The sequence below is a fragment of the Populus nigra genome, chromosome 19 (genome assembly GCF_951802175.1).
Source record: "Populus nigra chromosome 19, ddPopNigr1.1, whole genome shotgun sequence".
NCBI lineage: Eukaryota > Viridiplantae > Streptophyta > Magnoliopsida > Malpighiales > Salicaceae > Populus > Populus nigra.
In genome coordinates this window covers 10,984,192-11,009,505 of record NC_084870.1, presented here as the reverse complement: position 1 = coordinate 11,009,505, position 25,314 = coordinate 10,984,192, and the positions used below count along the sequence as shown (strand labels likewise).

The following is a 25,314-nucleotide window of genomic DNA, read 5'->3' as shown; positions in this document are numbered from 1 at the left end:
TATTTGGGGCCATGCTTAATTAATTGACTTTTCATTAAGTTTTGATTTTTTTATTTAAATTAAATTTGTTTCTATATGTTTAGATTGTTTTGTTGTGTTGATTTTAAAAATAATATTTTAAAAATAAAAAATATTATTTTAATATATTTTTAAACAAAAAATATTTTTAAAAATAATTTCAAGAACATTTTCAAATATGTGACTTACATGTACTTACTAGAGACATAAATAGCAAGCCATGGAGTGGCATTTCTGATTAAGTTTTAGTGAGAAATAAAAGAAATTATAGTATCATTGTTAAATAAATAGTTAAAACTAATAAAAGGGTGTTTAGAATTATAGTAGTGATTGTTTTTTAAAGTGTTTTTTCTAGAAAATATATCAAAATAATTTTTTTATTTTAAAAAATAATTTTGATAACAACATATCAAAAAAATTCAAAAGTATAAAAAAACTAATTCTAAAAAAAATTAAATTTTAAAAAAAATATAGTATCAACCATGTTTCCAAACACAATCCAAATGTTTCCAAACACAATCCAAATACGATGTCTCTTTGATTCTTTAATTTTTTTTCCTTTTCATTTAGAAGTTTTCTTGTTTTTCAATTACGCCAGTATGTTTTAATGGCTAAATAATTAATTGTATCTACAGATGTTAATATCGTTACCTGCCATGTATTGGGTTGGCTAAATAATTATGAGAAATCTTAATTTATTCTAAAAAAAAGAAGAAGTTAATTAAGGACGTGAAATAGCAGGATATCCAGAACAGCCAGGGAATTCTCACTCAAAAATCAACAGTGTTAAAAGGGAGGATATTCGAGGACGAATTATATAAAATGATGGTTGTACGTAGATTTTCACTTTCAATATTCTGGTTTCAGAGCCAAGAAATACTTAATACTTAAAATTCTTATTTTTAACTTTCAAACTCAAACCCTAAAATAAATGAAAGATAATTATTAATAGAAAAAGGTAATAAAAGGATCGACGAGTCTCCGTTATTCTTTACATTTGGAGGTATATATACTCTACCCTCGTATACAGATACGGTTTCGTAGACAATTTTACTAAGGTGTTTTATATATACACGACATATATAATATAGTATAAGCATACCGAATAACAAGTGGGTCGTCTTGCATTTATCCTACAGCAAGGGATATCATTTTCAAACAACTGGACGTGAGGACAAGAAACACAATTTAATACTTGTACATCTAGAAGTTGCTCGATTGTGCACTAGCTAGCTAGGCTCATCTCCCCAGCTTTGAACATGATAGATGATATTAGAGCTTACCTCAACCTAGTTCAAGAACCATTTAGTTAGTGTTTCAGAGTTTAATGTTTTTTGTTCTTGGATGCTTTTTAATTTTTTTTTTAATGTGTGTTTGTATTTTTTAAAATATTTAATTATTTTTTAATATATTTTTTTTTATCATTTTGATACATTGATATTAATCTTTTTTAAAAATAAAAATATCACAATACCAAACACATACTAATAATAATAATAATAATAATAATAACAAAGATGATCAAGTTCGGCATTTACAATAAGAGGTCTTTCATTGTTTTAACTCTGCTCTGCTATAACATTTCTGCCGGCACAGATCACGCTTCAAGCAGAAGCTTTACAACCAAAATTATGATTCAATTTTCACTAACAATACAAAAATAGCATATGTCATGCATGCTTCAAAATAGGAGCGCTTGGCGGCCAATCTTTCGAGGCAGCCCAAAATTTTGATAGTTCCTGATTTCGCCTCCTAATTAATGTAGCTGTCACAATCACCAAGCCCCATGCTGTTGCTTGGACAGTTTGGTTCCCATGGCTACCTCCATCGAGCCATGACCAAGAGGAAGACCAAGAGGGAGATGGAGTAGGAGCAGCAGAAATAGAAGGTGAATCACCGTATCTTATTGAAGATGAGCTTGAAGCAAATAACTCTCCAAGTCCAGGTGTGTGTGTGTGTGTGTGTGTGTGAGGAAAGCAGCTCATAGTAGCTGGATAAATTTCAAGTAAAATAATATTTTCAAAACATGACTTTTAGTTACCAAACACTACTGATATTATCGGTGCTATTTTAACCTCACAATGCATAAAAAAATATATGCAGTAGCTCTCGAGGATAATCGCAGCACACCGTAGTAACCCAGAAGAGATCCCGAGTGATTCAATTGCCATATTCATGCATCTAACCCATCAGTGTTTATTAAATTCTTCTTAATATTCCAAGCCGATATATTTTTAGGATTATATGGAAAAAATAATATCACAAGCTTGATCAAGTATCTTCCAATGATTTTTAATTTCGGATCATCATAAACAGTAATAACTTATTCTGTAATAAAAGAACATCGAGCATTTTTACCAATAAATAAACCGGCAGCCGCAGTTGAATCTAATTTGTTAATAAGGTGCCCTGAGAAGACCGTTCTTAGTTCATCCTGTTTACTTATAATTGACCGTTGTTATTGGATGCTTTTTTTTTAATGTGTGTTTGTTTTTTTTTAATATTTTTTTTATAATTTTAATATATTAATGCTAAAAATAAAAAATATATTTTAATATATTTCTAAACTAAAAATACTTTTAAAAAATAAAAACATCACAACTAACACACATATGGTAATAAAATAATACGTGGAGGAAGGAATCACCTTTTAGGCTTGATCTTAGACCATGTTATAATAAAAATGAAGTGCAGCAAACGAATATCCATTTTGCTCTTTAATTATTTGATTGGCACGTGGCATCTCAATGCTTTTGTTTACGGAGTTTCTTGGTTCATGGGCTCTGACTGGTAACGCTGCTCTTCAAATGGCTGATAACTTCTCTAAAATTACTATTTTCAGCTTTGGCGGGGCCGAAGAATGTGCATGTTGTACTGGCAGCTAGCAGCAATGTTCAGCATGTGCTTTCTTTTTTTAAAAAAAATAATAATAATAAAAGCTGTCAAAAGATAAATGTCATGTTTTTCCGCTTAAAGTTTCTTTTTAAATTATTATTTTTTTAAATTAAAGGGTGTTTAGAAAGTAATAGTGGTTGATTTTCAAAATAATTTTTATTCGAAAATATATCAAAATAATATTTTTTTAATTTTTTAAAAATTATTTTTATACCAATACATCAAAACGATACAAAACATAAAAAAAAGTAATTTTTTTTAAAAAAATTTAATTTGTTTAGGAATCATAGTTTCAAACGCGTTTTCAAACTGAACCTTCATTTTTTTTATGATTTTAAATTGATTTGATATACTGACATCAAAAATATATTAAAAAACATATTTTTATATAAAAAAAGTTTGAAAACAACATCTATCACATTACCTAATACTACCTTAATCTTAGGTTGTTCAACTACTGGTATTTAATTATTGAACACTTCTCCCTTCTTAATCTCACATTTGATTGAATTAAATATTTCTTTGCTGTTAGATTTGGAAATCTCACATTTGATTGAATTAAATATTAAATATTTCTTTGCTGTTAGATTTGGAAATCTCACATTTGATTGAATTAAATATTTCTTTGCTGTTAGATTTGGAAGGTGTTTGGTATTGTGGTTGGAACTATCTTTTATTCCAACCATAATTTTTAATCGTTTGATAAGTATTTGAAACATAGATTTTAAAGATGGATCCCATTGAAAATTAAGTTTGTACCACTGGTTATGTGAAGCAGAAAATTACTGCTTTTCAATTTACTTTTGCCCGTCTACTGCCAAGAGAAAGAAAATCTCAAGCGCCCACCCAATTTCTTGTTTGCTTCCTTTCTTCTCAGCTCAAGTAGGAGTATTTCATTGGCAACCATTATCATCCGCACACTCTGCCACATGGATAAATTAATTCTTAAGTTACTGTTTTGTTAATGTGATTTTTTTTTAATGAAAAACTAGTATAGTGAATTGATTTTACTTGCACAATTCACGTCACATGTCACGTGAACATGAATAATAATTTTTTTTATTTTTTTTAAATTAGTTTAAGATAAATTAAATTTACTCATACTGTAATCTTAATTTTATTTCTAATAATATTTTACCTAATTTTATTGCATGCTCAAAAAATTATGAAAACTGTAGTTCTTATCGGATTAATTTCATACGTAATGGAATTGTAGATAGTTTAATGGAATAATAAATTTTTTTTTATATAAAGTATGATTTATTTCATGATGTAATAGCAATAGTTAAATTTATAATATTTAAATTAAAAACCATAAATATTAATATATATTTTTTAAAATTATTTTATAACCTCAATTTTAAAAGCATTTTTAATCAAACACACTAAACTACTTTTTATTCAACTTCAATTTCAATCATAGTTTTAACTAAATATATATTTTTTTAAACCAACCTCAATTAAAAGTACTTTTTATAAAATAATTTTTTTCAAATTACAATCATAACAGCTATGTAATACCAACCACACCTTTAAGGCTTAGTATTGCCGCAGTTCTTTATGGATTTGTTTCTCAAAGCGCAAGGTGCAAATACAATGTATCTTTTACCGATGGGCTTCTCAAAGTTCAACATGGAGACTTACTTTTTAGAATGAAAAGTTTTGATGATTTTCTTCTGATCCTCAGTCTTGGCACGAAAGATTCCTGGGGACCTTTGAAGGCTTTAGTGGCTGCCAGCCTGCCAGTGCCGTAAATGGGCATCTGTCATGTAGTCCTGTGTAGTATGTTAGGCTACGTACGGTATTGCAGGTGCAGCTAGCATGGTCGACAATCCCATCGCAAGCATGCTCAATTGACATTACACTAGCTAGTTAAGATTTGCATTGTTTTATTAGAGATTTCTACCTAAATTAATGATAGTGGTGAGTCCAAAAAGCTTTGGATATTCAACCTCCAATGGAATAATTTTCAGCCCTAGTGCCACCACTAGGTTTGTATCTTGTAGCTGAATTGACTAAATCTAATTAGTTTAAATTATATTCAAGTGATATTACTTTTTTTTTTTAATTCTATTTGGATTTTCTATGTTGGAGGTTTGCATTAAAGCTAGCTGGTTCAGATTTTACTTTAATAAGTTAAGTTTATCATAGTTCTCTTTGAAGTTTTTTTTTATTAAACTTTCTTCATCTCTTAGATGGATTCCAGGGTAAAGCTAACATATTATCCCGCAATTTAGATAGGGGTGGCTTATCTTTAAGAGTTTTCAATATTTTGAGTGACTATCTTTCTTCTTCTCAACTCAATCGATTAACCATTCTTTTATGCAATTAAATTGGTACTGCAGTACTCGCATTTGATTATAATAAGAAGGAATCTGAGGTGTTTTCATGTCTCAGGTGGCCTTTTACATTCTCATGACATATTTCACGACAGCTACTGGAACAATTACAGTGGCTGATCATCAGGTTAGTTTTGCTCATGTTAGTAGTTACAATTCACGGCATCCCTTTCCACTCTGCAAAAAAAACTGATAGATATATCCATTGTCAATGTTACTTTCACTTTAGGTCATGATCCAAATGTATGGCATGTGTGTCGTATGGGGTGAGCCTTTCTCTCAAACTGCACAATCATTCATGCCCGAGTTACTGTATGGAACTAAGAGAAGTTCAGAAAAGGTCGGAATGTTCATATGCTGTGGATATTTCTCCTGTTATATTTTTCACACTGTCAAGAAAAGGAAACGGGATTGTGATTTTGTTCTTTATATATGGTTTAAGACATGAAACAGGCTCGAATGCTGCTAAAATCCCTGGTGATTATTGGAGCTATACTTGGAGTGTTAGTGGCTTCCATCGGAGCATTTATTCCTTGGCTGTTCCCCTTTATTTTCACATCTGATCTTAATGTAGCACAAGAGGTTAGGTCGTTTCCTAGTTTTTACTAGTTACCATAAGTTTCCATTTTGTAACTAGTAACCACTAAGTAAAGCTACATGAGTTTTCTATAAGCAACATTCATATTTTACAAGACAGAATCAGAGTTAAAGAATACTTTCTACTAACATGAAAATATTACAGATGTGAAAATATTAGAGAGTTAAATAAGCAACATTCATAGTTTAGCATCTTGCATCAAAATGGTTCAGTGTAAATTTATGCAGTTGATGATTGATCTGGTCGGTATTTTCTATATTGTGTCCCTACAGATCCCACAAAGTGTTGATTTTGTTCTTTGTTCAATTATCTGTAACACACTGCATTCACTGCCTTGAGGGAACTTTGCTGGTAGTTTTTTTTTTTAAAAAAAAAAAACTCTAACCTGCTGTTTCATTCCTCACATCTATAAATGTTCTTTACCCACCAAGTGTATATAGAATCATGTTTAATTAACGCCTCCAGTGAAAGTTTTATCTTCATTGCTCATAACATTTACTCTTCATACCAAACCTCCAGAGCCAGGTAATATTTGATTTCTCACTCTCCTTGGAACATTAATGCTGTCGCCACTTGCAAGTCTTGCGGGCTACTCAATCTGGGTGAATTGAACTCTGCCTGCAACATTCATAAAAAGGCTCAAATGTAACCCTAGCTCTAACTTGCTTCGACCAGTCAAAGTTTTTTTGGTTATTATACTCTAAATATGGACGCGCTTGAATAAATCAGCAACCACAGGCACTTGTAATCTAGCATTAGGCTGTTTTTTCGTTGTGAAAGCTGGACGCGATCTTAAGTTCATCAGCTTATCAATGACTGGATGCTTTTCCTTGGTTGCTCTTTTGTTACTGGCCAGTCTTGTTTCTTTAGTCCTCTACCGTCAATTTCGATTGTACCTGTTTCTTATCTCTATGCATTAATATATATTGCCATCCAACTGTTCTTGTTGTCAGCTAGTGAGCAGAAGAGGGTATGGTTTACCAGGCCGCTGATGTGCACTAGTAGCTTTCCAATGGGTAAGTCTGAAATCCTCTAGATAAAGCATTTATGATCACTCATTTTCATGTTTATTTGTTTATATGGTTTAACTGAGAGCATAAGATTTCCCCGGCTAGATTTTTCTTCGCTCTTCGACGCCTTCTATCTCCCAAGGGCATACTTAACTAGGAACCTACAGTCCAACACAAACTGGGGGAAGTAAAAGCTTCTAGTTTCTTTATCCAATGATTAGTAGTGGCGTTACAAAATGGTTTTATTTCATTTTTCTTGCTCATTGCTGCTCCCAGTCATTGAAAACTAACATATTCTTTTGTTCTAGTTGTCAAAGATCAAGTTGTCCTTGTTCTACGACGTCCTGACAAGGCCAATAGCACATTCAAGGCATTCCAGATTGTAGTATTCTCTTCATGATTCGTTGTCGGAATCGTATACGGTTCTGTGTTTCTTCACAAGATTGTTTTGTGATGTGTAAAATTGATTCAAAGCAAATTTGCTTCAAACGTAATCTTTGTTGAAAAAGCTCCAAGATAGAGATCGAGGCTTCTGTCTTGAGAATCAAAGGCTGTAAAAGGCCCAACTAAGTGTGCTCATAAACTTTTGCATTTTTGTAGGTACTTCATTTATGTTTCCTGTCCAAACGAATTAGTGTGATCAGGAGTAAAAGACACCAGGAAATTGTCTGGTTTTGCCAATTGGGAGTTAGATGGTCTTGTAATGCCAAAAAATGTGGGGGAGGCATGAAATGACCTGTGTTTTTTTAACTTCATTCATCTCTCGAAGTTTCAAACTGGTAGCTAAGTATGGTCCATCGATCAGGAAAGAATACTGTAACTAGAAAGAGGGAAATGCGTATTAACTCCCTACCGTAGCAGAATCATGGCCCTGTCAAGAGATCATTCGCAAAATAAGTTCCCTGCCCCTCATTTCAAAAGAGTGTGTGTGGTATTGCGGTAACTGTTGTGGTTATGATTTGAAAAAAAGTTGTTTTATAAAAAATACTTTTAGTTGAGGTTGATTTGAAAAAAAAGATGTTTTGTTAAAACTGTGATTGAAATTAAGGTTGAAGAAAAAGTATTTTTAATATGTTTGGTTAAGAATGCTTTTGAAATTGAGGTTATAAAATAATTTTAAAATATATATATTAATATTGATGATTTTTAATTTAAATATTGTGGATTTAATATTGCTATTATAGCATGAAATAAATCACACTTTACATAAAAAAAAATTACTTTAACAAAAAACTATCTACAATTACATTACGTACAAAATTCATCCGACAAGAACTACAAAATTAGATAAAATATTATCAAAAATAAAATTAAGATTACAGTACGAGTAAATTTAATTCACCTTAAACTAATTTTAAAAAAAATTGTTGTTCACGTTCACGTGAACAGTGCGAGTAAAATCAATTAACTACACTAATTAATAATAATAAAAAAAACCTATTCAGCGAACAGTGGAGGCATGTTGCCTCCACTGTTCTCAAAAAAAAAAAAATCACTGAACAGTAGCATGAATTAGCCGCGCAGGAAGCAGCTCATAGCTGCTTCCTCTTTTCATGCGTTTCAAACGCAGCAACATGTGGGACCCAGCAAGCAGTAACACATGTTTATTATTAACCAAACAGTTTGTTGCATGAAATTGCACGAAACGTGGACGCAACAACATTGCCAAACAATCTCAAAACCCTATTCGAGAATGTCTGGGTTAGCTGTAATAAAGCATAAAAATAATGTTTTTGATTCTCGTGTCTTGTATTGTGGAGGGTTGTATAACAAGACAAACACAAACACAAACAAGTCTTGCAAGAAAAGAAGGTAGTGAAACTATCTAGCTATGAAGATATGAATAGTTCTCTAAATTTCTAGTCCTGATAAGAAATAAATTTTGAAAATTCTCCCGATAAGAAACAAAATTTGAATTTCTAGTCCTTATAAGGATTAATTTCTTAATCAGAATTAATTAATTCATACTCAACTAGTCAACTTTTAAATTTATTTTTAAAAGTTATTAGTTTGAGTGCTACAAATCTTAGAGCTACTGGAGATTTACATAGTCATTAACTTTAGGATCCCAAAAAATTAATCAAAATACATATAAGTTATCTCGGACATTTACAGTTACTAAAAAATAAATAAATTAAGGATTAATTGTGATAGTTCTAAAAAAAATCCAAGGTATTCCAAACATAAAGCACAATAAATCATACCTTAATTTTTAAGAAATATATAAACAATCCCTCTAGTTTCAATTTTTTTATGATTAACTTATAGTTTGTTACCTTTTTTGTTGATTAACTTATTAATTGTTACCCCAAATGACAGGTCAACACACCACCAATTGGTAACGAAAAGAAGGATTAATTTATAAACAAATATGAAAATAAAGTGATCAAATAAGGAGTGTCTTAAACAAGAGGGACCAAATTGTTATTCGTTTAAGAAAAAAGGACGAAGTTTGCCTTTTTTTTTTACCGTTACTCTACAAGTCATGTTAGCGTCAAGTACCAACTCCCAAATAACAAAAACAAAAACAAAAAAAGGAGCCAACCTCCATCGGCCTCTCTCTCCCATTTGCCTCCAATATCAAAAAAACTCAATTCAAAATCCACATTAAACACAAACCCTAATTTCTCTATCTCTCTCAAAGTTTTAAGAATTCAACAGAAAATGCAAATCAAAACCCTAATTCATTCTTCAACAATTCCATTTCAAAACTCTAATTTTAAAAAACATCCACAACCATCAATTCTAATCAAAAACCCACCTGTCCATCTCCTTCAAAGTCCCAAAGTTCCTGCAAAATTAAACATTTTGACACCAAGAAATCATCTTTATGGTTTGAAAGCCAATCTTAGTAGCCAAAGTCGAGAACTTTTCGATACTAACAATGAAATTGAGGGAGAAAATGACGGTAAAACTGGCTCAATTTTGGAAGAAGAGGAGATAAAAGTGGATATGAATAGAGAGGGATTGGAGAATCAGAGTTTATGGAGTCAAATAAAGGAGATTGTTTTGTTTACAGGACCTGCTACAGGGCTTTGGTTATGTGGGCCATTAATGAGTCTAATTGATACTGTGGTTATTGGTCAAGGGAGTTACATTGAACTTGCCGCTTTAGGTACTTAATTTTTTTGTTTTATCGAGGAATCTTTTGAACTGGGTTCTTTTTATTTGTCTGTTTAGTTGCTAATGCAACCGCTTTTGAGGGTGTTCTTCGTGTTTGTGTATGTTATTGGGATTTAAATTAATGAAATGGGGCTTGTTAATGTGTTTTCTTTTTGGATGGGCAGGACCTGCGACGGTTTTATGTGATTATATGAGTTATGTGTTCATGTTCCTTTCAATTGCCACTTCGAATATGGTTGCAACTTACCTTGCCAGACGGGTCAGTAATTTGTTTCTTTAACCAATGGAATTTGATTGATTTATTATATGCATAGTTGTAATTGTTTTGTTTCTGCTTTCAATAAAAAATGCGCTCAAGCAGCTTGATGGTGAGACTCGAGGTTTACTTACTTAAAGTTGTGAAGTTAATTCTTGAGGTTATTGGAAATTTGTGGTTTGTTGGCAGTCCGGTTTTTGGTGCTATGGTGAAGGCCTGCGTACATGATAAAAAATGATGAGGATACGAGATGGTGTTGTTACAAAATCCCAAACCCTGATTAGATTGATACCCCCCCCCCCCCCTCTTGATTTCTCTCGCAAACGCTAGCAGACAAGAACAGAGCCTTGTATAATCTGGGATCCCGAAACTAAAGCTGACCCAACAGACTTAAGTAGGATATCTTCTAAGTTTTTTAATGCAATGTTTGATCTGTGCAGGATAAAAATCAAGTGCAGCATCAAATATCTATCCTTCTCTTTGTCGGGATGACTTGTGGCCTGCTTATGCTCTTGTTTACAAGATTATTTGGTTCATGGGCACTAACTGGTAATAAAAATTAGTGAAGCTTTTTTATTAATCATGTATCATGAATGGATGTAGTTTTCTTTCTTTCTTTCTCTTGGTGATTGGCTATATTGTGCTGTTCACTATACATAGTTAGACACTGAATGCTTGACGGGCTTGCTTTTCTTCTATTTTTCAGCTTTCTCAGGACCAAAAAATGCACAAATTCTACCTGCAGCAAATACATACGTTCAGGTTTGTGTCCTTTTTCATATCTTTTACCTGTCCTTTCTTATTAAACCCTGAAACTAATTTTCAGAAAGGAAAGTTTAATAATAACTGAAGTCTTTTCAATTGTATCATGGATTTATTTGATTGATGTATTTGTTAAGTAGGAAGTGGGTTTTGTTGTACATTATCATCTTGTGGAAATTAACATCTATTGCATTTGATTCATGAGGTTTCTGATTGAATATTTTTATTATAATTGATGGAATTTGACAAGTGTAGTCAGCTGTTTCTATATGACCATCAATGATGAGAACACATGGAGAAATTTCTGCTGTATTTCTACTGAGTACAGGTTTATGCTGTGGCCAGAGAGATGATACTAAATTATTGACTACTCCTGTCTGGTCCAGAAGTTCTGATCATTTATCTTCAAATACTTGATGATTTGACATCTCTTTACTTGGTGTCCTCTATTATACTCATTGAATGGGATCATTAACCTGGTCAATTACTGTACATTACATCCAACTTGTTTGTTTTTGTAACTTTTACTTGAACTTAATAATTTGTTGTCAGATTCGAGGCTTAGCATGGCCTGCAGTTCTTGTAGGATGGGTTGCTCAAAGTGCAAGGTGAAACTATATTATTATCCTCATCATTGCTTATCCCATGCTTTATCTACTTGATGAGCTAACAGTGTCTTAAGCTACTTAGTTTATACTGGGCTCTCTTAGCTCCCCAGCCTCCCTATGCATATGTAAAGGCTTCTAGGGACTATTCATTATCTCCACAATTTTTCTACACCCCCCCCCCCTCCTTGGGCTCCCTATGCATTTAGTTTAGTCTATATCTTTAAAATATGTAAAGTCTTCTAGGAACTATTCATTATCTCCACAAATTGGGGGCATGCCAGAAAACCTTTCTGTGGAGTGCTCTAATGACTTTGAGAAAAGCATCCAATTTTGTGTTGAAAGATCTTACAAACTGAAAGCCTTGCCTTTGAGTAAGACAATGTGTACTTTTTATAGATATCTTAAACATTCATGATTTTTTAACCTCTGAAAGTCTTTTCACCTTTTCTTTTCATACCTGCATCTTTGTCTTAACTTGATTTATTGCCCTTGAGACTCTGGCGCTGAGTTCCTAGTTCGATATTTCATGAAACTCTTAACAGTTTTGGCTTGGCTAGTTTTGTGCTTGTAAATGTTCCCTTTTCTGTTTCCAGTCTCGGCATGAAAGATTCGTGGGGGCCTCTGAAGGCTTTGGCGATTTCTAGTGTTGTAAATGGTGTTGGTGATGTAGTCCTCTGCAGCTTTTTAGGCTATGGAATTGCTGGTGCTGCATGGGCCACAATGGTGTCACAGGTATGCAGACTATTCCTTGTGTAAAATTAAATTTCATCATCTTATATTTGCACTGAGCCATTTGAAATGTATAAAAAAAAAAGTGCAATTCCTTTCTCTTTTGTTTTCTTCTTACCCCAATATGCTCTAGGTTATTGCAGCTTATATGATGATAGAAGCTTTGAACAAAAAAGGATACAATGCATTTTCCATCTCTGTTCCAACACCTGACGAAATCCTGACAGTAATTGGGCTTGCTGCTCCAGTGTTTGTGACAATGATATCAAAGGTTGCCCATTATTCAATTTTATATATGTGGTCCTATCTTATAACTTGAAAGTATCTGATACTTTTGATCGTTCAGGTGGCTTTCTATTCTCTCATGATATATTTTGCGACATCTATGGGCACACATTCCGTTGCTGCTCATCAGGTAGACATAGTCATAGTTGCAGTTTCAGTTACTTTCCTCTTTGCTTTAGCTTTATATCAATTTAAAACTGATGAACCTGAGAATTTACAATTTACTCCAGGTCATGCTTCAAATAATGGGTATATGCACAGTAATGGGCGAGCCTCTCTCACAAACTGCACAAGCATTTATGCCTGAGTTGATATATGGTGTAAATCGAAGTTTGGAAAAGGTGTGTTCTTCAGCCATTGTATTTTCAGCACTTGCAACCGCTTTCTCTAAAATCCAGTTAGTTTTCTTACATTGTGATGACCATGGAACTTCCCTTCCCCCTCTCTTATCATTATGGAATGACCACGTGTCGTAAATTTTGTAGTTGCAGTATCTCTACAGTTTTTCTTTTTGTCCAAGGTCTTCTGAACGGTCTATCATATGAAACAGGCTCGAAGGCTGCTAAAATCACTTGTCACAATTGGGGCTACAATGGGATTGCTTCTAGGGACCATTGGTACATTTGCTCCTTGGTTGTTCCCAAATATCTTTACACGTGATCAGAAGGTCATACAGGAGGTTGGTTCTTACTTTTTTACTTCTATTTCCTTTTTCCATTATTTTTATCAGGAATTATTTGTGTTGCCTAGATATCAGAAGCAATGGAGGAATCTTGAGCGGTTTCCTTCTCTATTGCTGATATTAACCTTTATACCATTGCATGGAACCACATGTAACCGAACCCAAGTGGGATTCTGTCTACTGATTATACTGAAACTGTACTTTAACTCTGTTAGATCTTTCTCTTTGTTTATTTGTTTATTTTTACTCTTTTAAGTTTTGAGCTTTGTGTTACATGAGCCAATCCATAAATTCAGAAACCATTTAAAATGTTTCAGTCTTGCATCCATGCAGATGTACAAAGTGCTGTTACCGTTCTTTATGGCAATTGCTGTGACACCTAGCATTCATTGCCTCGAGGGGACACTGTTGGTATGTTCAGTTTTGCTTTAATTTGAATGCTCTCCTTAACTCTCTTGTGAGTCCATGCTTGTTTTTTTTTTATTGAAATGTTAGTGAAATTTTTATGGAGTTTGCTCACTCACAATGGAAGTTGAGTCTCAGACATGCGGATTAACATTTTACCTTTGATAGATGCAGCATAGTTTCAGAAATACAATCTCCATATACCACATCTAATCAAGTGATTAACCAGTTAAATGACTATAGAAACTGTTGCTGTGATTGCAAGTTTTTTCCACTTCTCTAGGTGCCAGATTCTACTCCAGAAGTCTCAACCAAGTGCCTCTTGGCCCCTTCACTGACATGTCAGGAATTTTTGTGTGGCCAGAAAGTCAAGGGACTGCGTCTAATTTGTTTGTAAAACTGCTTCTTGCAGTATATAATATTTTATGAATGGGGGAAAAGTGATTGATATATGCAAATATAACAACAAAATTGCCAATAATTTAACAAATACTCTAAAACTTGGTCCAAGTTGCTTTATCAAGTGTGTTTTTGCAGGCTGGACGGGATCTTAGATTCCTTAGCTTTTCAATGACTGGATGCTTTTCTTTGGGTGCTATTGTACTGATGGTAGAATTCTACGACTTGGTCTCCTGGTGTTTTCTCTCTGTTTCCCACGAACTACTAGTTTTCACTTATTTTTCTTATTTCCAGCTTTTTAGCATGAGAGGATATGGTTTGCCTGGCTGTTGGTATGCACTTGTAGGATTTCAATGGGTAAGACCAACAATCTTAGCAGGACAGCACTTGTATAATTTGACAACTCATGTCTTGAAAACTTTTCAACACATAAATTTTGTTTTTTCAGGCCCGATTTTTCCTTTCTCTTCGGCGACTTCTTTCTCCTGATGGCATACTTTTCTCCGAGGACTTGAGCCGCTATAAAATGGAGAAGCTGAAAGTTACTTAGCATAGTGCATGAGAGAAACAGGTCACTAGATATCAATATGGTCTCTAGAGAGTTGTTGAAATTACAATTCTTTCAAATGTAAATTTACGAATAGATGATGTTTAAAATCGGATTGTAAAATTGAATGGTAAAATCGTAAGGTTTTACTTAGGTTATAACACATTATCAAGATGTAATTTACGTGAGAAACCAACTTGTATCGTTTCTTCCATGAGATTTTTTAAACTATTTTGATGAAAAGAGTATCTAAATATCAAATCGATTTGGAAAAGAAAAGCAGCTAAACAATATTGCTGAGGTGCTCAATAATTAGAATGTAACTTAGTGGCAAGTAAAACTTAGTTCGTTTTGGTTTTGAAAAAATAATAGTAGTGTCAAATTTTATAACTCAAGCCTGGTATTCATGTCTTTGCCGGAGTCGAGAAGAAATCGTTTAAAACCCGGTGGCTTATGGGTCAAGTTGACCCAAGATGAGTTATCTACAAGCAGGATCTGATAGATGACCTAAGGCAAGGCTTGTGCTACGGGAGAGGATTGATTTTTATTTATTTATTTTAGATGATCAAATGATGATATTTTGATTAAAAAAAAGAGTCAACAGGTTGAAGTCCAGGTCTTAAACTGGTTAATGGGTTAACTTAAGTGTTTTATTGGATCAACAGAGTTTTTTTCATTTATTTTTTTTTTCAATCTAGGTTTTTCATCAGCTCAATCAGGTTTTTTTTTATTTTGAACGCATTACATGTGTACAGTAAGGGTCAACCTCTACTCCAAAAGGCACAATTCTGAACTGATAGACGGAATCAGTAGAGATTTGTCAAAGGATAGCCTGTGCAACTGTCATGTTACATTTTGGTTAATTACATTCTATGACATTTCTATGACCTCAGAGATGTTGCATGTTTTGATGGTTAAGAAACTTTTGGGTGACTACGAGGTTGATAATTTCACCTCAAAATATGCTGCTTTGTTTTGTTTATTCTAGGTGTTCTGAAAGGTCTATCATATTAAACAGAAATGGATGCTGTTAAGTTCACCTGTGATAGCCACACTTGGCTTGGTACTAGGCATAGTTAGAACATCTATGCCTTGGTTGCTTCCCATTATCTTCACACCCGACCAGACGATCGTGTACCAGGTTAGTTAAACTTTGTTTCTTTCCTGCAATGTCGTCAATTTGTGAGCCCTGCAACCACATATGCATTGTTTACTGTCAATAGTTTTACCAATTAGCTAATCACAGATTTGCACAAGTGGGATCGTGACTACTGACCACTGCCTGTTGCTCTGAAACATCGAATTTCTGTCAATAACATTAAGTTTTCTGCTCCATGTCAAGTGATGCAATCAACAATTCAATGAAACTTACATGTTTCAGTCTGGTATTTCTAACTTGTAGGTGATATTGAGAACTGATAGATAGCTAAAACATTTTAAATTAAACTAGCTTTAATTTATCCTCAACCAAGCATCTTGATAGAAGTTCATATTATTAGTCATTGGAAAGCTCTTTCTTTTATTTTGTTTGCAGTGAGGATCAAGCATCTTCTACAAACCAATCATGAAATGGATATCAGGAATTGCAAAAAACTTGTGGATGGAAAAACCATTTTCAATCATGCTATGTTTGTGGATATCTTATTTTGTGTCTTTGCAGATGCACAAGGTTCTGATACCTTACTTTATAGCGTTATCTGTGACACCCAGCACTCGTAGCCTTGAAGGGCATTGCTGGTATGCTTGGTTTGACTTCAATTTCAATATGGATCTTCCCCCTTGGGTTTCTTGATGAACGTGCATCTCATGGTTGTTTTTCGGACCAAGAATTAGTGAAGCTGGTTTTACTGGTTGATTCTTGCTCGACACAAAAATTTGGACAAAGCCATATCCAACATTGCATCATGGTCTCGAGATTATGTTTATTTGCAGGCTGGACGAGATCTTAAATTTATTAGCTTGTCAACATGCGGATGCTTTGCCTTGGTGTTGATTTTATTAATGGTAGAGTTCTATTCCTTGGTCCACTAGCACCTATCCAAGAAAATTCTTTGGATTTTCCATGAATCACCGATCAATGTTATCTTCTCTTTTCTTGTAAACTCGCAAGAAATGGAGGGTATAGTTTCCCGGGCTGCTGGTATGCACTCGCAGGATTTCAATGGGTAAGAAGACTACAATCTCCCACTGACCTACAATTGTGCATTCAAACAATTTCTATTTCAACTCATCTGAACGCACAAATCTAATATTCCAGGCTCCGTTTTTCCTTAATCTGCAGCGTCTTTTGTCTCCTCATGGCATACTTAATTCTGAAGACTTGAGCAAGTACAACTTGGAGAAGTTGAAAGAAGCTTAGTTTCAGAAGAACAACAGAATCTTAGGTGGTTCCATCTATGACATGAACTGTAAAGGTTCCCCATCGCTTGTGAAGGATCATGTCGCTGCCGTTCTTCTTTGAAGAAGTCACAGTTAGGCTACAAATACACGGCTGATGCACTGATCTGAGCTGTAATATATTTCTGACAGCTGATGGCGAATGCCCATTGATTAATAATTAATTGCAACTGTGTATTCAACAATAAAGTTCCTTCTGTGGGCTAATTACGCAGTATTTGAAGTCAAGAGCATTCTTATGAATCATGTTAGACATAATGAATGATATTTTAAGTAGTGATCGGTGACTGGAGAAGAAAATAGTGGAACATGTTTGCTGGAGAAACATAAAAATAAATTTTTCCTAAAAGCTATTTTAATTAAAAAAAAAATTAAAGATAACCACACCTAAATTCAAAGTAAAAAGAGAAGGAACGTGCGTGTTTTTGATCCGCAATGAGGCACTGGCAACAAATGAAAACTGGACCATATTCAGACGTTACTCTCTCCTCAGTCTAAAATAAAATACCCTTTTTGTTGGAGATCAACGAGAAAACGAAAAGGATTGCCATTTGTTTGTTCATGGTTGGTGGCCACTATTGGGCCATGAAAATTCCAAGCCGCCAAGTCCAGAAGTCCTTCTTGTGGCCTTGAAAGCTCTTCCAACACCGCCTGAAATTATCTCCAAACCAGTCTTGTTCTCCTCAACGGCTGTTTCTTCTCCTAATTCCTAAAGTCTAACCTCTAACTACTTCTCCCTCTTCCTGTTTCTCTTTGGCCATTGTTCTTCTTTCTTTTCTTTTTTTCACTCAACTTTCTTGCTGAAAAAATGCAAGCCCGTTCTCTGCTTCACTGTTCTCATACTCTTCAAAACCATAACCATCCTAGATTTCTTTCTCGGTCTTTAATCCCTTTCAAGAAACGACCTCTATCTTTAGTTTCACCTAACTCACACAGCTCTCTTTTGCATCCAATTCCACTCGTTATTAAACCAAGAAGTAGACTTCTTGCACCATGCAATAGCCCTGCCCATGAATCCGCCAACAGTTCTGTGACTGAAAATGAAAGTAGTACTGATTCAATTTCAGAATTTATAGAAGAAACAGGAATAGAGGTGAATAGAGAGGGACTGGAGAATCAGAGTATGTGGGAGCAAATGAAGGAGATTGTGATGTTCACAGGACCTGCTACTGGGCTTTGGATATGTGGGCCATTGATGAGTCTCATTGACACTGCAGTTATTGGTCAAGGAAGCTCTATTGAGCTAGCTGCTTTAGGTACTTCCTTGAAACTTTATTAATGGAGGATTTTGAATCCAGGTTAGTTAGGTTTTGACTGTGAATTTTGGGATGAGCAGGTCCTGGGACAGTTCTGTGTGATGGTATGAGTTATATATTCATGTTCCTATCAATTGCTACTTCGAATATGGTTGCCACTTCCCTTGCTAAACAGGTTAGTTTCTTTTTACTGTTCAAATGCATTATGTTGTATGTGAAATTAAGTAAAGCAATGTTCTAATCTCACTAATAGGGCTGTTCTTTTGTGGCAAATTAGTCCCCAAATGTTTATAAACATACACAAAAACTTACAAAATTTATCCTACATGAAATAGTAATAAGAACCAATGGGGTTGATAATGGCCGATATATGGTTTCTTAGCTCAATTATTCCGTGGAATGCGAGTAGCTCCTTATACTTCTAGTTTACATATTGGCCATTCATACTTCTTAGTGTTTTTCAATAACTTCAAACATTGGCGCAGGACAAAAATGAAGTGCAGCATCAACTATCTATGTTGCTCTTTATTGGGTTGACTTGTGGTTCTCTGATGTTTTTGTTCACAAAGTTCTTTGGCCCATCAGCACTAAAAGGTAACTGAGACCGCTGCAATTTTGTGGTTTTTTTCATATATTGGCAGATGCAGTGCCTTATTATATTAGGTTGGCCTGTCATAGTATCAACCAATAATTGGTCATATGAATCTACAGAGGTCAACCTGCGACTGACAAACTAGCTATTATCTTCTTTTTAGCATTCGCAGGGTCAAATAATTTAGATATAATACCTGCAGCTAACACATACGTTCAGGTGCATTCTCTTTTCCCATAAATTAATATGTTACTTGATCTAAATAGTCGCTAGTTTTCCTATACTTTGTGTGTGTGTGATGGATTTGTATTTTCTTTGTGTTATTGGTGAAGCACAAAACCAAGAGAGAGCATTTATTGTGGGAGGCTTTTCAAGCTCCATTGATTATGGCTACTTTGTTATTCATCATCGGGAAGTATAATTAATATGTTTACCGAACCTTCCTCAAATCTTTAAGGCAGCTCCAGACTGCACTTTCCCATAAATTCTGTGCTGTTCAAGTATATTATATGAAAAGCTTGATTTGTACTTTAATGAAACCTGAAAGGTCGATATTTTATGATAAACTATTGGCAGTTGGATAAAATTGGACATGTCAGAAAATCATTTCCTACGGTTGAATTTCTATCATGATTTTTGTTTAAATGACATGTTGATAACTGATATTTTTGTTTTCTGTTTGTAGATTCGAGGTTTAGCATGGCCTGCAATTCTTATTGGATGGGTTGCTCAAAGTGCAAGGTGGAAATACACTACATTTCTTCCATCCATTATCTACTGAATGTGTTAGCAGCAGCTGCTTAATTTGGTCATTATATGACAGTTCTTCTCCAGTCCCAAAGCAATATATAAGGATCATTATAGTGTTGTTGAATTTGTGGTGTTTGTATGGATTTGCTATTCATTTATTCATTAATTATTCTGGCTCGGTTATAATTTCCTTTAAGAATAGTTCTTCTGTTTCTCAGCCTTGGAATGAAAGATTCATGGGGACCATTAAAAGCATTGGCAGTTGCTAGTGCTGTAAATGGCATTGGTGATATAGTCCTGTGCAGATTTCTTGGATATGGTATCGCCGGCGCAGCATGGGCTACAATGGCATCACAAGTATGCTGATAAACGTTCTGCTATTAATCTATATTCATTGATTACCATATTTAAGCAGTTCGTTGCTTGTTGCATTTCCACTGACGTGTTCACATTTCAGATTGTTGCAGCTTTTATGATGATTGATTCACTGAACAAGAAAGGATACAATGCATATGCAATATCTGTTCCATCAACTGATGACCTCATGATTGTATTTAGGCTTGCTGCTCCAGCGTTTATTATGATGATTTCAAAGGTTTATGATGTGCTTACTCGATTCTATAGCATTAGCTGTGTGCTTGTGATTATTGTTATGCATTTGACTGTTCTATTTTTTAGGTGGCTTTCTTTTCCCTCATCGTATATTTTGTTACATCTATGGACACCCTCACCTTGGCCGCTCATCAGGTTTCTTATGCTAACTCTCATATTTGTTTTGGAGCTTACAGTAGGTATCTTGAAAATTGATGTTCATGATTTGCTGTAGGTCATGATTCAAGCATTCTTCATGTGCACAGTTTGGGGCGAGCCTCTTTCTCAAGCTGCACAATCATTTATGCCTGAGTTGATGTACGGGGTCAATCGAAGTTTGGAAAAGGTAGTTATACTAGCTATTCATTGATGCTAAACCGACTACTTACATGTGTTGATTCTATCACTTGCTGGTCTAATTTCGAGGCATGCAAAGAGTTTCTTGTTGTTTTTGCATATACAAAATATGCAGAAACACAACCTTGCTCCCCCAGTTTAGACAGATGGGATGGGTTATGCAGATAACTTGTGTCAAAGAATCTATATAGGTTTTTGGTTTCTTAGAATGTGTTCAAGGTTTATGACATCTGACAGGCTCGAACTATGCTGAAATCACTGGCTATCATTGGAACAATCCTTGGATTGGCATTAGGGATTATTGGAACATCTGTTCCCTGGTTTTTCCCCAGCATCTTCACACATGATCAGAAGATCATACAGGAGGTTAGTTCTTGTTTGCAGTAATTTCACATGCAATTTATCCACGAGTTATATGTATCATGATTCATGGGCAAGGAAGGAATTCCATGAGTCCTTTCAGTTATTATCTAAGTTTTGCAAGCTTTGCACCTAATCATATGCACTTCACTGGGATTGTGAAACTGCTTCTACGCTGAAATATCAGTACTTTTATCCCTTGAGCTCCATTTAAGTATTCACCCTGCTCATTCCATCCATGGGATTAGATACCATTTGGATTTTGAAATGGTCCTTGGTTTCGGATCTATATTAACATAAACATAGTTCAACTGTAGCAATATATCTTGGATTGATTATTGCATCTGTCAGTGGCTCACATTGTTGGTTTTTGTTATCGCCTGCAAACCATGAGCTAAAGGAAAAGGAAAGCGATATATTAAATTGCTAATACACCATGAACATGAAGCTCCTTCGTAATGGTTGTTTAGGTTTCAGCTTCTGACGCTTCTTTGTATGCCAATCATATGTCCATGCAGATGCACAAAGTGCTCATACCATACTTTCTTGCGTTAGCTGTGACTCCCTGTATTCTTAGCCTTGAGGGAACATTGCTGGTATGTTTGCTTATACTTCAATTTGAATAATTTTGACTTCCTAAACACTTTAATAAATGCTTGTCCAGCATGTTTTATGTCTGTCCTTTTGGATCATGGATTGATAAAACAAGATCCAAGTCTGTTTCTATGATGGTGGTCAAGTCTGTCCATGTCATTGTGGCATTACGCTTAATACCGTGGAGTTTGTTTGAATATGAAGCTGGCATGCATGAGGTGTTCTTTAGCTTGTATTCTGGCATCATAATATCAGTACCTTTATGCAGGCTGGACGGGATCTTAAATTTATTAGCTTGGCAATGAGTGGATGCTTTTTTACGGGTGCACTATTGCTTTTGGTAGAGATCCGTTTAGTCATCTCCTAATTGTCGAAAGTCCTTTTTCTATGCATTAATCTCGGTTTCTTGTTTTCACCAGCTTGTGAGCAGCAGAGGATACGGTCTGCCAGGCTACTGGTTTGCACTTGTAGGATTTCAATGGGTAAAGACTGGCATCTCTAGCAATTATGCTGGAAAGATTCATCCTTGACTGATTTGAAGAGATCTTTTTTCTTTTTCCTTGTTTTTCAGGGTCGATTTTTTATCGCCCTCCAACGCCTTCTTTCCCCTGACGGCATACTTTTCTCGGAAGATTTGAGCCAGCATGAGCTGAAGGAGCTGAAAGCAGCTTAGTTTCAGAATCCACAAACTTTCCACGTAGAGCGAAGTTCATGATATCGTCGGGACCAAAATCCCATGCTTCTCATCTAGCTAAGTAAACAAATTACCACAACATTGCAAGATGTTTTTTGTCCATGCCACCGGCTGTCAAGTATCATTATCGTTTAAAGCCTCAATTTAGGCTAAGATCTAAGCTATTCCGGCTCCAGCTGTAAAAATGTTCTTCAATATAAGGGGCGTTAGCTACATCCATTCAAGTTTTATCCTATATTTGACAAGATCACACGAGTGCGTAGAGGAAAACAGCAGTTAATGTGGTTTTGATGCAAAAATTGTTTTGAAGGATTACTAGAGTCTAAAACATACGCCAATATTGCCATGTGAACTTGGGTCCGCAAGCGCGTATACTATACGCGATTTCAAAATCAATTCTGTACGGTGTTCAAAACCAGAGATTCTGGGTCTGATCTGATCCCCAAGGGTGCCCATGCCTCCACCTGTAACTTTTTCACAACTTACCAGAAAAAATAAAATAAAATAAGGTAGGGGGGTGGTGGTCAAGAGGACTCAACGACATGCAATTTGCCAATTAATATTTTATCCTTCAAAGAAGCCACGATGCAAACCATCTCGGTGCAAACACTCAAGCTATCTCACTGTCCTTAAAGCCATTTCTACATCTATCAAACAAATTCGTGATTTATGGAAACGAAAAAACTCCTTGCATGTTGGTCCAATTTCAGAGCCTCTCTGTTGTGTCTGGACATGAATTCCTCAAGGCCATTTTACGCTAATATTAACTTTCCATCAAGCAAGTAGCAGAAAATGTAGTTCATACCCTGCTGCTTCCTCGACGACCATGCCCAGAAAATCGCCTTGGCTCTCCTCTCGACTGCGATTTCATTAAGGTTATATCAGTGAGATTCTACAACAAACAACGATCATTTTCTGCAAATGGCTGTGAATTGTGAAAGAGGAACTCAAGAAAGGGAGTTTTCCTTACCAATGGCACAGACATCAATTTTGGTGCTTTTCTCACATAAACTCTACGAGCCTGTTGCCTTTTCTCCTCCGCCTTCATTTTAGTGAGACTAGGCCGATATATAATGACAGTCCGACCAATTTGACCAACTACCACTGAACCAGTTGCTTCCTCCAATCGTCGCACCACATCCTCTAGCTCCCCTGGACAAGTCCTGTGTATTTTAACCTGTTTGCAGAATTTAAGCATTTAATTAGCACACCAAAAATTCTGCAATCATTGTTAAAAGAAAATATTGCATTTGGATGCTTGTCCAAATCCTAAAGCTGAAACAATGATTAGCAACTTCCACAAATAGCTAATAAAAGTACATGATTGATCACTGCTACTGCACTACACCCACAATTTCCAGTATCTAATCTAAGTCAGCTCAATTTTGCATAACAATGTGTGGCAGAAAAAAAACAGGGACTTACCTGGGTACATCTACATGCTAAAGGTTATCAAGCTACAGGAGCAGCTCACATATTATATGACAAGTTGAGGAAAACTCTAGCCACCCCAACATTTATCTAAACAACAGTAGAAGCTATGCAAACAGAGATCAGTAAAACATGTCGCTCAAAACTGCGGAAGCAAATCTTGATGTAATAAACATGATCATCCACAAGTCAACTACTTCTGCCCCCACAAGAAAGAAAGAAAACTAGCTAGTACCCAGACCAAAGAGCAACAAGGGAGTGTTGTTAATTGCAACTTTCTGTTTAAACAGTTCTAACCAAATAGTAAAAATCTAAAGGGCTGGCAGCAATTTGACTCTTACCCTCAATTCAAACTCCACGAACAGGCAACAACATTGACAAGCTCAAAACTTCATCAACCTGAGAAATCAAATCCTAGTCCAAAAGCTTTCCCTAACATTTCCAAGCACCTAAACAAAGTTTAGAGAGACCCAGATTGAGGAAAAATAAAGAACACTAGGCATCCCACGTTATCCTAATTCCGAACTGTGCATAACCTCTAAACCCTTGACCAATCAACTATTCATTCAAACTCAAAGAACCTAATAATAAACAGCCAATCCGGAGAAATTAACTACCAAAAACCAACATTGAAAAAAATCGTGGTTTTACCTTTAAAAGCTCATTGGCTTCAAGGGTCTCAATAAAAGAGGTTGCAACATTATCAGTAAAACCAGACTTGCCAATCAACTGAGACTTTAGCTTCTTTCCCAATCCATGAGCATAAGATGCTAATTCCTTCTTTTCCTTCACTGTCAAAGTCGGTACCTTTACCCCATTTCTCTTCAAACCCTCTTTAGTGGAACCCTCACCAGAAACATCAACAACACTACCTTCCGACTCCAAATTATCACCTTCACCCTCAATATCGTCCTCTTTATCACCATTTTCAATTTCATCATCGATAAAGCCTTCACCTTTTTCTTCTTCTCTTTGGTCTTCTTCTTCTAGTTCCTGTAAGGTGAGAGAGTGGTTGTGAGCTTTTTGAAAGCAAGGGAAAGAGCGAAGGGATAAGAGGAGAGGAGAATTGGGGAGAGGAGAGAGTGAAGAGAAGAGGATAGTGTTAGTTTTTTTACTAGGGGTTTTGTCGGATTTTGAGAGAATGGTTTTCGTTGTTGTGGTGGTGGTGCAAATTGGTCTTAAGAAGTATGAGAGCAGTGGTGGTTGAGATGGTGGTGGACGGAGAAGATGGTGGAGGACATGGGGGGTTGTCGATGAGGATGTTATAGCCACCGCCATAATTACTGTGAATTCTTCGTCGTCGCTTCTGCTAGATTTGTAGTGAGGTAAATGATATTTACCAGCTCACCATGTAAATACACTACCCAAACTGACCCCACCAAACATAAACCTTTTATCTTGACACGTAAACACTACCTCCTCTATCTTTAAAGACCCATTATCTGCCCAGTGGTCAGTAGCGTAGCAAAAACATTTTAAATAAAAGGATAAATTACTAATAAATATTTAGTATTATATATTATATCGACATGTATTATATATAAAGAAATCAATTTAAAATGTATATAATAATTCATGTGAAGTAAAATTAATTTAAAATAAAAATAAAAATAAAAAAATTTATATTATAATTATT

The 25,314-nt window shown here is 35.1% G+C and overlaps 4 protein-coding genes across 5 annotated transcripts; 3 read left to right on the top strand and 1 right to left on the bottom strand.

The window, feature by feature from the left end:
• The first annotated feature begins 5,191 nt into the window (after window positions 1-5,191).
• Window positions 5,192-7,541, top strand: LOC133679186 (protein DETOXIFICATION 46, chloroplastic-like). Of its 2 annotated transcripts, XM_062101710.1 has the most exons (5): window positions 5,192-5,379; window positions 5,482-5,592; window positions 5,706-5,834; window positions 6,804-6,866; window positions 7,169-7,541. In XM_062101710.1, the coding sequence occupies exons 1-4, from the start codon at window positions 5,302-5,304 to the stop codon at window positions 6,840-6,842; spliced, it is 357 nt and encodes a 118-aa protein (XP_061957694.1). In that variant the 5' UTR covers window positions 5,192-5,301; the 3' UTR covers window positions 6,843-6,866; window positions 7,169-7,541. The 2 variants fall into 2 exon arrangements, with proteins under 2 accessions (XP_061957694.1, XP_061957693.1); XM_062101709.1 differs by having other exon boundaries at window positions 6,804-7,541.
• A 1,823-nt stretch (window positions 7,542-9,364) lies between these two features.
• Window positions 9,365-14,899, top strand: LOC133679244 (protein DETOXIFICATION 46, chloroplastic-like). The gene is made up of 14 exons (XM_062101785.1): window positions 9,365-9,975; window positions 10,148-10,242; window positions 10,680-10,788; window positions 10,946-11,001; window positions 11,554-11,609; window positions 12,203-12,341; window positions 12,472-12,609; window positions 12,685-12,753; window positions 12,854-12,964; window positions 13,174-13,302; window positions 13,639-13,716; window positions 14,248-14,319; window positions 14,404-14,466; window positions 14,558-14,899. The coding sequence occupies exons 1-14, from the start codon at window positions 9,525-9,527 to the stop codon at window positions 14,657-14,659; spliced, it is 1,668 nt and encodes a 555-aa protein (XP_061957769.1). The 5' UTR covers window positions 9,365-9,524; the 3' UTR covers window positions 14,660-14,899.
• A 2,599-nt stretch (window positions 14,900-17,498) lies between these two features.
• On the top strand, window positions 17,499-22,477 carry LOC133680303 (protein DETOXIFICATION 46, chloroplastic-like). The gene is made up of 14 exons (XM_062103162.1): window positions 17,499-18,309; window positions 18,390-18,484; window positions 18,795-18,903; window positions 19,065-19,120; window positions 19,587-19,642; window positions 19,870-20,008; window positions 20,109-20,246; window positions 20,330-20,398; window positions 20,478-20,588; window positions 20,837-20,965; window positions 21,478-21,555; window positions 21,822-21,893; window positions 21,973-22,035; window positions 22,125-22,477. Exons 1-14 carry the CDS (start codon window positions 17,862-17,864, stop codon window positions 22,224-22,226), a joined length of 1,665 nt encoding a protein of 554 aa, XP_061959146.1. The 5' UTR covers window positions 17,499-17,861; the 3' UTR covers window positions 22,227-22,477.
• A 318-nt stretch (window positions 22,478-22,795) lies between these two features.
• On the bottom strand, window positions 22,796-25,020 carry LOC133680304 (uncharacterized). The gene is made up of 3 exons (XM_062103163.1): window positions 24,330-25,020; window positions 23,218-23,424; window positions 22,796-23,106 (listed from the first exon to the last, which is right to left on the bottom strand). The coding sequence occupies exons 1-3, from the start codon at window positions 24,954-24,956 to the stop codon at window positions 23,047-23,049; spliced, it is 894 nt and encodes a 297-aa protein (XP_061959147.1). The 5' UTR covers window positions 24,957-25,020; the 3' UTR covers window positions 22,796-23,046.
• Between the last annotated feature and the right edge of the window lie 294 nt (window positions 25,021-25,314).